This window comes from Scyliorhinus torazame, chromosome 4 (genome assembly GCF_047496885.1).
Source record: "Scyliorhinus torazame isolate Kashiwa2021f chromosome 4, sScyTor2.1, whole genome shotgun sequence".
NCBI lineage: Eukaryota > Metazoa > Chordata > Chondrichthyes > Carcharhiniformes > Scyliorhinidae > Scyliorhinus > Scyliorhinus torazame.
In genome coordinates, this window is record NC_092710.1 from 298235058 (window position 1) to 298251171 (window position 16114).

At 49.6% G+C, this 16114-nt stretch overlaps 1 protein-coding gene across 1 annotated transcript in view; it reads left to right on the forward strand.

The window, feature by feature from the left end:
• The window catches only part of LOC140411021 (uncharacterized), a 399297-nt gene that overhangs the window by 313239 nt on the left and 69944 nt on the right, over positions 1–16114 (forward strand). The window contains exons 43-44 of the mRNA XM_072499979.1: positions 13475–13627; positions 15508–15717. Of these exons, the coding sequence (XP_072356080.1) occupies positions 13475–13627; positions 15508–15717 (363 nt within the window). The remainder of the gene's footprint in view (positions 1–13474; positions 13628–15507; positions 15718–16114) is intronic.

The following is a 16114-nucleotide window of genomic DNA, read 5'->3' on the forward strand; positions in this document are numbered from 1 at the left end:
TCGTCAGTTCCTCCCTCATGCCCCTGTAGTTACCTTTATTTAACTGTAACACCTTTACATCTGATTCTACCTTCTTTCTTTCAAATTGGAGATTGGATTCTACCATATTATGATCACTGCCTCCTAAGTGTTCCCTTACTTTAAGATCTTTAATCAAGTCTGGCTCATTACATAACACTAAGTCCAGAATGGCCTGTTCCCTCGTGGGCTCCACCACAAGCTGTTCCAAAAAGCCCTCCTGTAAACATTCAATGAATTCCCTTTCCTTGGGTCCACTGGCAGCATTATTTACCCAGTCCACCTGCATATTGAAGTCCCCCATGATCACTCTGACATGCACTTTCTATTTCGTGGTGCATTTTGTGCCCCCGGTCCTGACCACTGTTAGGAGGCCTGTACATAACTCCCATTATGTTTTTTTTGCCTTTGTGGTTCCTCAACTCTACCCACACAGACTCCACATCATCTGACCCTATGTCATTTAGTGCTATTGATTTAATTTCATTCCTAATTAACAGCCTGCTTTTATTTCCAAATTGGATTTACTTAAAGGTTACTGGCAGGTACCTTTATCTGAATGGGCGAAGGAGATTTCAGCTTTTGTGACTCCAGATGGTATATTGTCATATGTACTTGTAGGTCATCTGAAGACCCAAAACAAAGCCTAGCTTTCAAAGAGGAGGAGGACAAACTTGGCAGCATATCTTCTCTTACCGGGCAGCACGTAGCACAAGTGATTTGCACTGTGCCTTCACAGCTCCAGGGTCCCAGGTTCGATTCCCGGCTTGAGTCACTGTCTGTGCGGAGTCTGCACGTTCTCCCCGTGTCTGCGTGGGTTTCCTCCGGGTGCTCCGGTTTCCTCCCATAGTCCAAAGACATGCAGGTTAGGTGGATTGGTCATGATAAATTGCCCTTAGTGACCAAAGAATGTTAGGAGGAGTTATTAGGTTAAGGGGATAGGGTGGAAGTGAGGGCTTTAGTGGGTCGGTGCAGACTCGATGGGCCGAATGGCCTCCTTCTGTACTGCATGTTCTATGAATACCAATTCAAAGTTATGCCATTTGGCATGAAAAACGCCCCAGCCACATTTCAACGGTTAACTAACAAAGTTGTTTCAGGATTACCCAATTGTGTGGTATACATCAACAATCTGATGATTTTCAGCCAGACATGGAATGAACATTTAAAACATGTGATGAAGTTATTCGATCGACTTCAGGGGACGGGTTTGGTGATAAACCTAGCCAAAAGTGAATTTGGAAAAGCCCAAGTCACTTTCCTTGAGGAGTTTTCGATACCCTCAAGACAAAGGGAATTATTGTGATTTCTTGGCACGAGTGGATTTGATCGAACATTTGTGCAAAGGTTTTGTAGCGTGATTGCTCCACTGATGGACTTGCTGAAGAAACACCGAAAATTTCAATGGACAGCGGACTTACAACAGGTATTTGACTGCCTGAAAGCTATGATAACCGATGCTCCTGTGTTGGAGAATTACAAAGGAATCTGTGATCAAATTGAACTAATGTATCTGACTTTAAAGAGAAATGCCGAGGCGTAGAGAAATGGACGGATCGTGCAGAGACCTTCTTGTTCAAAGAGACTGTTAATCGAGAAGGATTTCAGTTGGAGGAAGAAGAACGGAAAAAATGGACTATATTATTATACCTGTTTGCGTGTGTTGTTTTTTGAAACGAACAAGAACACAGAACATAGAACATTACAGCGCAGTACAGGCCCTTCGGCCCTCGATGTTGCGCCGATATGTGAAACCACTCTAAAGCCCATCTACACTATTCCCTTATCGTCTATCCAATGACCATTTGAATGCTCTTAGTGTTGGCGAGTCCACTACTGTTGCAGGCAGGGCATTCCACACCCTTACTACTCTCTGAGTAAAGAACCTACCTCTGCCTTCTGTCCTATATCTCCCCTCAATTTAAAGCTATGTCCCCTCGTGCTAGACATCACCATCCGAGGAAAAAGGCTCTCACTGTCCACCCTATCCAATCCTCTGATCATCTTGTATGCCTCAATTAAATCACCTCTTAACCTTCTTCTCTCTGACAAAAACAGCCTCAAGTCCCTCAGCCTTTCCTCATAAGATCTTCCCTCCATACCAGGCAACATTCTGGTAAATCTCCTCTGCACCCTTTCCGATGCTTCCACATCCTTCCTATAATGCGGCGACCAGAATTGCACGCAATACTCCAAATGCGGCCGCACCAGAGTTTTGTACAGCTGCAACATGACCTCATGGCTCCGAAACTCAATCCCTCTCCCAATAAAAGCTAACACACCGTACGCCTTCTTAACAACCCTCTCAACCTGGGTGGCAACTTTCAGGGATCTATGTACATGGACACCAAGATCTCTCTGCTCATCCACACTGCCAAGAGTCTTACCATTAGCCCAGTACTCTGTCTTCCTGTTATTCCTTCCAAAATGAATCACCTCACACTTTTCTGCATTAAACTCCATTTGCCACCTCTCAGCCCAGCGCTGCAGCTTATCTATGTCCCTCTGTAACTTGTAACATCCTTCCGCACTGTCCACAACTCCACCGACTTTAGTGTCATCTGCAAATTTACTCACCCATCCTTCTACGCCCTCCTCCAGGTCATTTATAAAAATGACAAACAGCAGTGGCCCCAAACCAGATCCTTGTGGTACACCACTAGTAACTGGACTCCGGTCTGAACATTTCCCATCAACCACCACCCTTTGTCTTCTTCCAGCTAGCCAATTTCTGATGCAAACTGCTAAATCACCCTGAATCTCATGCCTACGTATTTTCTGTAGTAGCCTAACGTGGGGAACCTTATCAAACGCTTTACTGAAATCCATACACACCACATCAACTGCTTTACCCTCATCCACCTGTTTGGTCACCTTCTCAAAGAACTCAATAAGGTTTGTGAGGCACGACCTACCCTTCACAAAACTGTGTTGACTATCTCTAATCAAAGTATTCCTTTCCAGATGAATATACATCCTATCTCTTGTAAACCTTTCCAAGATTTGCCCACAACAGAAGTAAGGCTCACTGGTCTATAGTTACCGGGTTTGCCTCTACTCCCCTTCTTGAACAAGGGGACAACATTTGCTATCCTGCAGTCTTCTGGCACTATTCCTGTAGACCAAGATGACTTAAAGATCAAAGCCAAAGGCTCAGCAATCTCCTGCCCAGCTTCCCAGAGAATCCTAGGATAAATCCCATCCGGCCCAGGGGACTTATCTATTTTCACACTTTCCAGAATTGCTAACACCTCCTCCTTATGAACCACAAGCCCTTCTAGTCTAGTCGCCTGAATCTCAGTATTCTCCTCGACAACATTGTCTTTTTCCTGTGTGAATACTGATGAAAAATATGCATTCAGCACCTCTCCTACCTCCTCGGACTCCAAGCACAACTTCCCACTACTGTCCTTGACTGGCCCTACTCTTACCCTAGTCATTCGTTTATTCCTGACATATCTATAGAAAGCTTTAGGGTTATCCTTGATCCTACCTGCCAAAGACTTCTCATGTCCCCTCCTGGCTCTTCTTAGCTCTCTCTTTAGGTCCTTCCTAGCTAACTTGTAACTCTCGAGCGCCCTTACTGAACCTTCATGTCTCATCTTTACATAAGCCTCCTTCTTCCTCTTGACAAGTTTTTTGACTGCTTTAGTAAACCACGGTTCCGTTGCTTGACCACTTCCTCCCTGCCTGACAGGTACACACTTATCAAGGACATGCAGTAGCTGTTCCTTGAACAAGCTCCACATTTCCATTGTGCCCATCCCCTGCAGTTTTCCTCTCCATCCGATGCATCCTAAGTCTTGCCTCATCGCATCATAATTGCCTTTCCCCCAGATATAACTCATGCCCTGCGGTATATACCTATCCCTTTCCATCACTGAAGTAAACTTAATCGAATTGTGGTCACTATCACCAAAGTGCTCACCTACCTCCAAATCTAACACCTGTCCTAGTTCATTACCCAGTACCAAATCCAATATGGCCTCGCCGCTCGTTGGCCTATCTACATACTGTGTCAGGAAACTCTTCTGCACACATTGGACAAAAACGGACCAATCTAAAGTACTCGATCTATAGCGTTTCCAGTCAATATTTGGAAAGTTAAAGTCCCCCATAACAACTACCCTGTTGCTTTCGCTCCTATCCAGAATCATCTTTGCAATCCTTTCCTCTACATCTCTGGAACTTTTCGGAGGCCTATAGAAAACCCCTAACAGGGTGACCTCTTCTTTCCTGTTTCTAACCTCAGCCCATACTACCTCAGTAGATGAGTCCTCATCAAACGTCCTTTCTGCCACCGTAATACTGTCCTTGACTAACAATGCCACCCCTCCCCCTCTTTTACCACCTTTCCTCCTGAGCTTACTGAAATATCTAAACCCCGGCACCTGCAACAACCATTCCTGTCCCTGCTCTATCCATGTCTCCGAAATGGCCACAACATCGAAGTCCCAGGTACCAACCCATGCCACAAGTTCACCCACCTTATTCCGGATGCTCCTGACATTGAAGAAGACACACTTTAAACCACCTTCCTGCCTGCCGGTACACTCCTGCAACTTTGAAACCTTACTCATGACCTCACTACTCTCAACCTCCTGTATACTGGAGCTACAATTCAGGTTCCCAAGCCCCAGCTGAACTAGTGAAATCCACCCAAAGAGCAGTAGCAAATTCCCCCCCAGGATATTGGTACCCCTCTGGTCCAGGTGTAGACCATCCTGTTTGTAGAGGTCCCACCGACCCCAGAATGAGCCCCAATTATCCAGAAATCTGAAACCCTCCCCCCTGCACCATCCCTGTAGCCATGTGGTTCAACTCCTCTCTCTCCCTATTCCTCGTCTCGTTATTACGTGGCACAGGTAACAACCCAGATATAATAACTCTGTTTGTTCTGGATCTAAGTTTCCACCTTAGCTCCCTGAATTCCTGCCTTACATCCCTCTCCCTTTTCCCACCTATGTCGTTGGTACCTATGTGGACCACGACTTGGGGCTGCTCCCCCTTCCCCTTAAGGATCCCGAAAGCACGATCCGAGACATCACGCACCCTGGCACCTGGAAGGCAACACACCAACACACCGAGTCTCCCTCGTTCCCACAGAATCTCCTATCTATCCCCAAACTATGGAGTCTCCAATGACTAATGCTCTACTCCTCTCCCCACTTCCCTTCTGAGCAACAGGGACAGACTCGGTGCCAGAGACCTGTACCCCATGGCTTACCCCTGGTAAGCCCCCCCCCCCAACAGTATCCAAAGCGGTATACTTATTACTAAGGGGAACGACCACAGGGAATCCCTGTACTGACTGCTTCCTCCCAGGCCTTCTCACCGTCACCCATCTATCTTTATTCTTTGGAGTAACTACATCCCTGAAGCTTCTATCTATGACCACCTCTGCCTCCCGAAAGATCTGAAGTTCATCCAGCTCCAGCTCCAGTTCCCTAACACGGTTTCTGAGGAGCTGGAGATGGGTGCACTTCCCACAGATGAAATCAGCAGGGACACTGACGGCGTCCCTCACCTCAAACATTCTGCAGGAGGAACATTGCACTAGCTTCCCTGCCATCCCCTCTAGATAAGAAAAGAAAAAGAAAGAAAGTGCTCATCTGCTATTCACTTCCCTTCTCAGCAAGCACTCACTCAGCAACCTCTGCGCCCCACACGATAACGCCTGAGGGAAAAGAAAAGAAAAAAAACCTACTTACCAGTCACCAGCGAATCCCTTACCTGCAAGCTGTGACTTCACGGTTCAACTTCTTTCTACTTCTACCTGCCCTCGAGCCTTCCTCTTGATCTTTACAGCAGTTGTTTTTTTTTTGGTTAGAGGAGGGGGTAGGGAGGGAAACACTGAAGAAGTGTTTTGCATTTAAGTGTCACTTGCCAACAGCTCCTCCACAAACCACCTTCAAGTTAGGGTGAGCACAACAGACGTATGCAAATTGCCCCCGCAACAGCCAATCAGCAGCTCCACTCTACTGCCCTCTGCTGGATGCTTGTCTTCACGTGAACAAGTATATTTATTGTGTGCATTTCTTAAAGGATAGTACAAAGGTGGAAAATGAAACCATCTTGAAGTTGAAGAGGTTTTTCTTGGGGAGAGGTGTCATGTGAGAGTACCTTTAAGAAATGGGTGTTTAAGATATGTACCTTTAAGAAAAGGAGCTGCTCATGTTACTGGAGTGATGTCAGAGTGTGGGTGGAGCTGAGCTCTACTTCTGCTTTTTAGTTTCAATTTGAGAAAAGCTTGGGTGTGTCTGTGTTTTTCAGTGAGCTGCATCTGAAGAAAAGCTGTACTGTTGATCTCTGCCATCCAAAAACTATCTATGGATCATTTCGTGAACCCAGAATTGTAAAAAGTCTCAGTATTGAATGTAAACCTAATGTGCTCCTGTTTGAAGGTTTGTTAAGTCTTTTGGATGTTAAAAGGACAGCTTTTAGTCTTTGGGGTTGTAATTGATTTACTGGTTGCTTGGATGTTCACTGTTTGTTTTAAAAAGGTTAACTTGTGTTCATAGAATAAACATTGTTTTGCTTTAACAAATACTTGACCATTTTCTGCTGTACCACACCTGTAGAGTGGGCCGTGTGCTCCACATACCACAATCTATTAAAAGTTGTGGGTCAGGTGAACTCCATGATACACTTTGGGGTTCTCTAAACCCTGACCCATAACACCCCTAAGTGTCCCAAGGTGTTGTTGAGTTACAGGAATAAGAGGGGCGATTCTCCAAAATGGTGACCAAGTTGACGCGAAACGGGCCCGGGTATGACCGATTCTGTCCCCCACAGGGGGCCAGCACGGCACTGGAGCAGTTCATGCCGCTCCAGCCTCCTCTCCTGGTGCCAAATGGGCGCCACATCAACCTGCGCATGCGCAGTTGGGCCGCTCCAACCTGCGCATGCGCGGGGTACTTCTTCAGCATGGCGTTGGTGTTCAGGGTTCGGCCGTGCAACAAAGTAGGCCCGGGGGAGGGAGAGACGAGCCCGCTGATCGGTGGGCCCCGATCGCGGGCTAGACCCCATCGGAGCCCCCCCGCCCCCCTCCTCCCCCCCCGGTGAAGGATCACTTTTCCCCGCCCGACAGGCCCCCCCCTCGACCCTTCACGCAGAGTTCCCGCCGGCAGTGAGCAGGAATGAACGTCGCCAGCGGGGCTCTGTCGTATCCGTGCGGCCGCTTGGCCCATCCGGGCCGGAGAATCGGCAGTCCCACCGATTCCAGCGGTCCGCACCTGTGTCGCGTCAAACGCGGCAGCGCAAATGGCGCCGATTCTCTGCACCTCAAGAGAATCGCGCGCTGGCGTCGGGGGGCGGTTGCGGCGATTCTCCGGCCCGGTGCGGGGCTCGGAAAGTCGCCCCCAAAGTGCGGGATTGGGCCTAGATAGGGTGGTCTTTCGAAAGGTTGGTGCAGATCATTGGGCCGAATGGCCTCCTTCTGCACTGTTGAGATTCTATGAAACTTGACGACAACCAGCATCTCATACAGCTTGGTGATGGTCTGACAAGATAAGGAACGTAATATTGTTCCGAGCATTTCATTCATCTTCAGTCACCTGCAATTAGCCATGTGAAACTTAGAAACTCCTTTGTTGAAAATGCTTTGTTACTTCTATTAAATAGTGACTATATTTGTTGTTTATGATCAGGAATGTGCTGTCTGAAAGCATAGTGGAAGCAAATTCAAAAGGAAATTGGAGATGTATTCAAAAATAAAATAATCATACGGCCATAGAGGAAAAGCAGGGGAATGGCTCTAATTGGACAACTCTTTCACAGAGCCAGGATAGGTCGCATAACATCCTTCTGTGTTGTATCATTCAATGACTTGAGTTCTATGATTTTGAAAATGTGGATAATAACTTTTAAGAGCTCATAGATCAGGGGCGAAATTCTCCCCCAACGGCGGGATGTCCGCCGACTGGCGCCAAAGCCGGCGCCAATCAGACGGGCATCGCGCCGGCCCAAAGGTGCAGAATGCTCCGCATCTTTGGGGGCCGAGCCCCAACATTGAGGGGCTAGGCCGACGCCGGAGGGATTTCCGCCCCGCCAGCTGGCGGAAATGGCGTTTGTTTCCCCGCCAGCTGGCACGGAAATGCGGCGCATGCGCGGGAGCGTCAGCGGCCGCTGTCAGTTTCCCTGCGTGGGAGCGTCAGCGGCCGCTGTCAGTTTCCCGCGCATGCGCAGTGGGGAGAGTCTCTTCCGCCTCCGCCATGGTGGAGGCCGTGGCGGAGGCGGAAGGGAAAGAGTGCTCCCACGGCACAGGCCCGCCCGCGGATCAGTGGGCCCCGATCGCGGGCCAGGCCACCGTGGGGGCATCCCCCGGGGTCAGATCGCCCGGCGCCCCCCCCCCCCAGGACCCCGGAGCCCGCCCACGCCGCCTGGTCCCGCCGGTAAATACCAGGTTTGATTTACGCCAGCGGGACAGGCAATTTCTGGGCGGGACTTCGGCCCATCCGGGCCGGAGAATCCAGCGGGGGGTCCCGCCAACCGGCGCGGCCGGATTCCCGCCCCCGCCCAATCTCCGGGAGCGGAGACGTCGGCGGGGGCGGGATTCACGGCGGCCAACGGCCATTCTCCGACCCGGCGGGGGGTCGGAGAATGATGCCCCAGGTGTGTAATTATATGAATCTAATCACACCTGTATTTTATACCTTGGAGTTTAATTTTGTGTTTCCTCCACTGGAGCCTGTAAAATTCCTCAGATAGTCTTTCCACTGCTCCAAACTCTAGAAGTTTTACGGTGGGGTGGGCAAGGCCTCGGCCAGCCTTTCCCTGTCTCAGTTGAGGCCCTGCAGTGGCCAATTAATAACCACAAGGACCTCAATTTTCAAGACGGTGGGAGGGGTTTGGGAGTGGAGAGTGGGGGAAGTTCTGAAAGTGATCCTGCTTGGACCTCAGGGTGTGGAGGGTTGTGGGGAAGGCGCCTCCAACAATAACCACTTTTCAACATCAGTGCCCCCGCTTCAATAAGTTCAGCCACTCGTAGATGCTCCCTTCCCCTCACCACCAACAACCCCACCCCGATCTTTGCCGAACCCCTCCTCCCACCCTCAACTCCTGTGGTGATATGCCTGTGCACAGTTTTGTATATAGTTGTCCATCAATGTATATACTTATCAATGCGACCTCCAACCAGCGATAGAGAGCTACCATGTGACTTGTGATATCCAGCAGTTGGTAGTAAGTCGTACATGAGGACGGTCGCACTAGATTTTGCTCCAGGAGAATTCACTGAATTCATTTATTCGTTACTGTCTGTATCACAATTCGTTAGTTAATATTGTTAATAAATCATTGTACTACTCAAAGAACTAGATGTTCTGTGTGCATCTGTACTACGGCCATAACACAGAACACAACAACTGGCTCCCTGCCTTGAGACCCCCACACCTCCCTGGCCTTGGATTACGGGACTTAGAATCTGGGAACTGCTTTTAGCCCCAGTCCTGTCCAATGTAACTTCTTTTTTAAAAAATATATATTTATTAAAGTTTTTTAACAAAACAAAACAATGTTTTCCCCTTACACACAATAACCCCCCCCCCTCCCGTAACAAAATAACACAAAATTGCCCTGAGCAAGATATATACATGGTAAGATGATATATTTACTTAGCTTTATACACTGGCTCTCGCCCATTCGTGCCAGTTTCTCCCACCCTCCATGTTATCCCCCGCTCATCCGTCCCCTCAAGCAATCTCTCGTTCCCCCCCCACCCCCCCCCCCCCCCCCCCCCAGGGTTGCTGCTGCTGCTGACCGACCTTCCTCTAACGCTTCGCGAGGTAGTCTAGGAACGGTTGCCACCGCCTGTAGAACCCCTGCGCAGACCCCCTTAAGGCAAACTTAATCCTCTCCAACTTTATGAACCCAGCCATGTCGTTTGTCCAGGCCTCCAGGCTAGGGGGCTTCGCCTCCTTCCACAATAGCAAGACCCTTCGCCGGGCTACCAGGGACGCAAAGGCCAGAATGCCGGCCTCTTTCGCCTCCTGCACTCCCGGTTCGTCCACTACTCCAAATATTGCTAGCCCCCAGCTTGGCTTGACCCGGACTTTCACCACCTGAGATATTGCTCCCGCCACTCCTCTCCAGAACCCCTCCAGTGCCGGACATGTCCAGAACATGTGGACATGGTTCGCCGGGCTCCCTGAACATCTTCCGCATCTGTCCTCTACCCCAAAGAGCCTACTCAACCTCGCCCCCATCAGGTGCGCTCTGTACCTTAAATTGTATCAGGCTGAGCCTGGCACATGAGGAGGAGGAATTAACCCTACCCAGGGGGTTAGCCCACAAACCTTCCTCGATCTCCTTCCCCAGCTCCTCCTCCCATTTGCCCTTCAACTCTTCTGCTAGGGCTTCCCCCTCTTCTTTCATCTCTTGGTGTATTGCCGAAACCTTGCCCTCCCCGACCCATACACCCGAAATCACCCTATCTTGAATTTCCTGTGTCGGGAGCAGCGGGAATTCCCTGACCTGTCGCCTCACAAAAGCCCTGACCTGCATATATCTGAATGCATTTCCCGGGAGTAACTCAAACATCTCCTCCAGTGCCCCTAGGTTCGCAAATGTCCCGTCGATGAACAGGTCCCCCATTCTTCTAATCCCCGCCCGGTGCCAGCCCTGGAACCCCCCGTCCATCTTCCCCGGGACAAACCGGTGGTTACCCCTGATCGGGGACCACACCGAGGCTCCCACTGCACCCCTGTGCCGTCTCCACTGGCCCCAGATCCTTAACGTTGCCGCCACCACCGGGCTCGTGGTGTACTTTGATGGCGAGAACGGCAGTGGTGCCGTCACCAGCGCCCCCAAGCTCGTTCCTTTGCAGGACGCCATCTCCATCCTCTTCCATGCCACCCCCTCTCCCTCCATAACCCACTTACGGATCATCGCCACGTTTGTTGCCCAGTAGTAGCTCCCTCCAACGCCAGGCCTCCTCTGTCCCTACTGCGTTCCAGGAACCCTCTCCTTGCCCTCGGGGTTTTGTTCGCCCACACAAACTCCATAAAACACCTACCTACTCTCTTGAAAAAGCCCTTGGTGATCACGATGGGGGGGCACTGGAACACAAACAAAAACCTCGGAAGGACCACCATTTTTTGCCGACTGCACTCTACCCGCCAACGAGAGCGGCAACATGTCCCATCTTTTGAAGTCCACCTCCATTTGGTCCACCAACCTCATCAGATTCAGTTTGTGAAGGGCCCCCCAGCTCCTGGCTATCTGGATCCCTAGATACCGAAAACTCCCCTCCGCCCTCCTCAGCGGTAGGTCCCCTATCCCTCTTTCTTGGTCCCCTGCCTGTAGTACAAAAAGCTTGCTCTTCGCTACATTGAGCTTATAGCCCGAGAACTTCCCAAACTCCCTCAAAGTCTGCATGACCTCCACCATCCCCTCCATTGGGTCCGCCACGTACAGCAGCAGGTCATCCACGTATAGAGACACCCGATGCTCTTCTCCCCCGCGGACCACCCCCCTCCATTTACTAGACTCCCTCAATGACATGGCCAAGGGTTCGATCGCCAATGCAAACAACAGGGGGGGGGAGAGGGCACCCCTGCCTCGTTCCTCGGTACAGCCAAAAGTACTCCGACCTCCGCCGGTTCGTCACCACACTTGCCACCGGGGCGCTGTAAAGGAGCTTAACCCAGCTAATAAACCCTCCCCCGAACCCAAACCTACGCAACACCTCGCAGAGGTACTCCCACTCTACTCGGTCAAAGGCCTTTTCCGCGTCCATAGCTGCCACTATCTCCTCCTCTCCCTCCTCCGATGGCATCATTATCACGTTTAAGAGCCGTCGCACATTCGTATTTAACTGCCTGCCCTTTACAAATCCCGTCTGGTCCTCATGTATCATCCCCGGGACACAGTCCTCAATCCTCGTGGCCAGCACTTTTGCCAATAGCTTAGCGTCCACATTAAGGAGCGAAAGCGGCCTGTGCGATCCACATTGCAGTGGATCCTTGTCTCGCTTCAGAATCAAGGAAATTGTCGCCTCCGACATTGTCGGGGGCAGGGTCCCCTCCTCTCTTACCTCGTTAAAAGTCCTCACTAATAGCGGGGTCAACAGGTCCGCATACTTTCTATAGAACTCCACCGGGAACCCGTCCGGCCCCGGGGCCTTCCCCGCCTGCATGCTCCCCAAACCCATACTCAGCTCCTCCAACCTGATTGGTGCCCCCAAACCAGCCACCTCTTGCTCCTCCACCCGCGGGAACCGCAGTTGGTCCAGGAATCTTCCCATCCCCTCTTCCCCCCCCCCCCCCCCCCCCCCCCCCCCCCCCCCCCGGGGGTGGGATTTGTACAGCTCTTCATAGAAGGCCTTGAATACCTCGTTTATTTCCGTTGCACTCTGGGCCCATTGTAACTTCTTGCACTGCTAGGACTAGAGAGTCAATCAGATTAAGGGGACAGAGGACCCAATCAACCTTTGGAATGTTAAATGGTTGCGGGGCGGCCAGTGTCCTCAAAGCTAGAAGATGGCAATGTTTCCATGGTAGATGTAGGAGTTTCTCCCTGACTTTGTAGACTCGGGGGCGATTCTCCGAGCCCCACGCTGGGCCGGAGAATCGCCGCAACCGCGCCACAACGCCCCGACGCCGGCGCGCGATTCTCCGTGGTGCAGAGAATTGGCACCATTTGCGCCAGTGCGTTTGACGCGGCGCTGGCCGTGAGCCGCTGGAATCGGTGGGGCCGCCAATTCTCCGGCCCGGATGGGCTCAGCAGCCGCACAGATATGACCAAGTCCCGCCGGCGCCGTTCACCCCCTGGTCGCTGCCGGTCGGAACGCTGTGCGAAGGGTTGGGGGTGGCCTGTGGGGCGGGTAAAAGTGCTCCTTCACCGGGGGTGGCCTCCGATGGGATCTGGCCCGCGATCGGGGTCCATCGATCGGCGGGCCGGCCTCTCTCTCCCACGGGCCGACTTTGTTGCATGGCCGGCCCCTGAATCCCCACACCATGTTGCGTCGGGGCTGGCACACTGAAGCGCATGCGCGGGTCGGCGCGGCGCCCATTTGGCACCGGGAAGGGAGGCGGGAGCGTATGAACTGCTCCAGCGCCGTGCTGGCCCCCTGTGGGGGACAGAATCGGTCGGCTCTGTGCCCGTTTCGCGCCGCCGTGAAATGCGATGGCGTTCACGACGGCGCTAACACTTCGTCTCCATTTTGGAGAATCGCTCCCATGGCCTCCTGATTGATCACTGAGTCGAAAAGTAATCCAAGTGAACGTGAGGAGATCAAGCAAGGAACAAGAAACGAGGGCAAGAATTGGGCAATAAAATTCCTGTTCCTGATCACAGTAAACCCATGGCCTAGTGAGCTTTTGTTCTCCTGCCACCTTGAAGAGAACAGACAATTGAACAGTTAAAGCGCTTCTTTTCCTATTTTTAAATTTATTTTGAGAAATGATAGATATTGGAGGGAATTAGCTTCTTGTTTTTTGACCCTTTATATGAACAGGAAGTCATTAAAGTCAAGAAGGATTACCTCCATATTAAAATGGTGGCAGAAGAAGAGGTCGTTCTACTGCGACAGCAGCTCACAGCTCTGAGGGAAGCTCTGAGCAGATCGCAGTCCGAGAATGAGAAAATGAAGAGCGAGCTGGAAAAAGAGGTAGTCACAGAAACTCCAAATCCCAGTCATTACAAATCTCCCAACATCAATTATTTTACCTTATCTATAACTCGGTACCCCAGATTGCCATCCCTACCAGTTCCTGTGGCATCAGACAGTCCGCCTCCATTGCTAGTAATCAGCTGAATGCTGCAGTGGATTAGAATATGGCTGGTGTTGCCAGGGCTGGAGTATTTCAGCTATTGTTAGGACACCCATATGGTATCCTAACAATTTGCAATTTGTAACACTCAGGGAAGATTACTAAACCACAGGAGTGATAACACTGACCAATAGGATATTTTATGTTAAAACAAACTTTAATTTAAACACAGAATCAATCACATTAGCAACACAGTAATAGCTTTCCAATTAACAATTAAAACAGTTCTTAAATAAAAGTGAAAAAAGATTTAACTCTCTATCTACATCTGCCACTATATATTCCAATTAAGCAACCTAATACAATTCAAATGCCACTTATAAATAAAGTTAACAATCAGGGTTACTTGCTTCACTGTGCAGACCTTTGGAGGGAGATCCTTTCAGGAACAACTTGAACATCCTCCTGCTTTCTCACACTCAGATCCTATTGCAAACTGCTGTTCAACTTAAAATCTTATTGCTGATTGCCAAACTGCAGAGAGACCTGGCCCTCCCATTAATTACATAATCTGTATCCCAAGCATAAGGCATCCTCCAGGCTGCTCCCACCAAGCTGCCCCCATTATCTGCTTAGCTAGGACTAAACACAATCCCACATAAATTATCTACACCACAAAGAATATCCTAAACATAAACAATATTCCATTAGTCATCTCTCTGTAAACAAGTAAATGGTTAAAATCAATGATTACCTCACCTTCATGATCCCTTAGTCACAGCTTTAGCAGACATACTGCCTGTATGTATTTGAACCCAGGGGTTTTGATAACATAACCACAATGAAATATAAAATATTATATATAACCATTTCTTACATTCATCCACTATATAGAAAGGATGTTTAGGCTGTGCTTATTCTCCTTAGAGCAGAGAAGGCTTATGAAAGACATAGATAAGGTCGATAGGAGGAATCTTTTCACTTTAAGTAAGGGGGTCAATAACCAGGGGAATAGATTTAAGGTAATGGACAGGCAGTTTAGAGGGGATTTGAGGAAAACCTTTTTCACCGAGAGGAAGGTGGGAATCTGGAATTCGCTGCTGGAAAGGGTGGTAGAGGTGGGAACCCTCACAACATTAAGAAGCATTTAGATCAGCACTTGAAAGACCATAGCGTACAAGGCTACAGGCCAAGTACCTGAAAATAGGATCCTGGCTGATCGGATTGTAACCCAACTCCACACTTCCGCCTATCTCCGTTAACCTTTCACCCCCTAACTTGTCTAGAATCTATCTACCTCTGCCTAAAAATATTCAAAGGCTCAGCTTCCACCGCCTTTTGAGGAATAGATTCAAAAACCTACGGCCCTCTGAGAAAATAAATTCTCACCATCTCTGTCTTAAATAGGTGACTACTTATTTTTAAACAGTGACTCCTAGTCCTAGATTCTCCATCAACAGGAAACATCCTCTCCACCTCCACCTGGCCCTCATGATCTTAAAGGTTTCAATCAAGCAATCTATTACTCGTCCCATGAACAAATAAAAAATAAATGAATCCATTGGATACAAGCCAAGCCATTCAACCGTTCCTCATCAGACAACCTAGCCAATCCAAGTATTAGGCTAGTATAGGTTCTCTGAGCTGCTTCCAGCACATTTACATCCTTCCTTAAGTAAGAGACCAATACGACAAAGAGTAAATTGACACGTAGGTACGCAGAAATGTCACTCACGATGCCATGTGCCTGACGCACTTGAGTTTTTATTGACCACAGAAATGGCTGCTGAAGGAGTACGAGCACCGGGCTTCTCGAGAGTTGAAGAGCCGACAACAGCTGGACAGCATGAAGGCCTCCGACATGGAGCAGCTGCTAAACGACGTGGAGGAGAAGGAGCAGAGGCTCCATGTCCTGAGCAATGAGTTTGAGAGGTCTTCCAAAATGGCTCAAATACACCACCATAAGATCGATAAGGAGATCAAACAGGTACGGCACCGTGGAAAACATGCTTCTGCGCTCCATTGTTGTATACAGAAAATGATACTGGGCCCATTTAGAGCAGCAAAGCTAAAACGTGTTAGTTTGCTATTCTTCTGGAGTGAGCGAAAAATACCCTCCTCGGGGCGTTAGGGCTGAATGGAAGTCAAGAGGTTGGACAGGTTGCTTTTCGTGAACCACATACACCACACTACAGATGGTGCAGAGTGTCAGAAAACTTGATACTTGAGTCAAAGATCAACTTTTTAATGGTGTGAAAAAAGCATGGTTTGAATGTTCAGTGACTGGCAGAGCTCTGGATTCTCAAAGGCCCAAATACAATTGTAAAAGACAATTGACATAAGACCTAGTTCTGCTTTTGGCCCCTCTCTCCTAATTCCTTCCC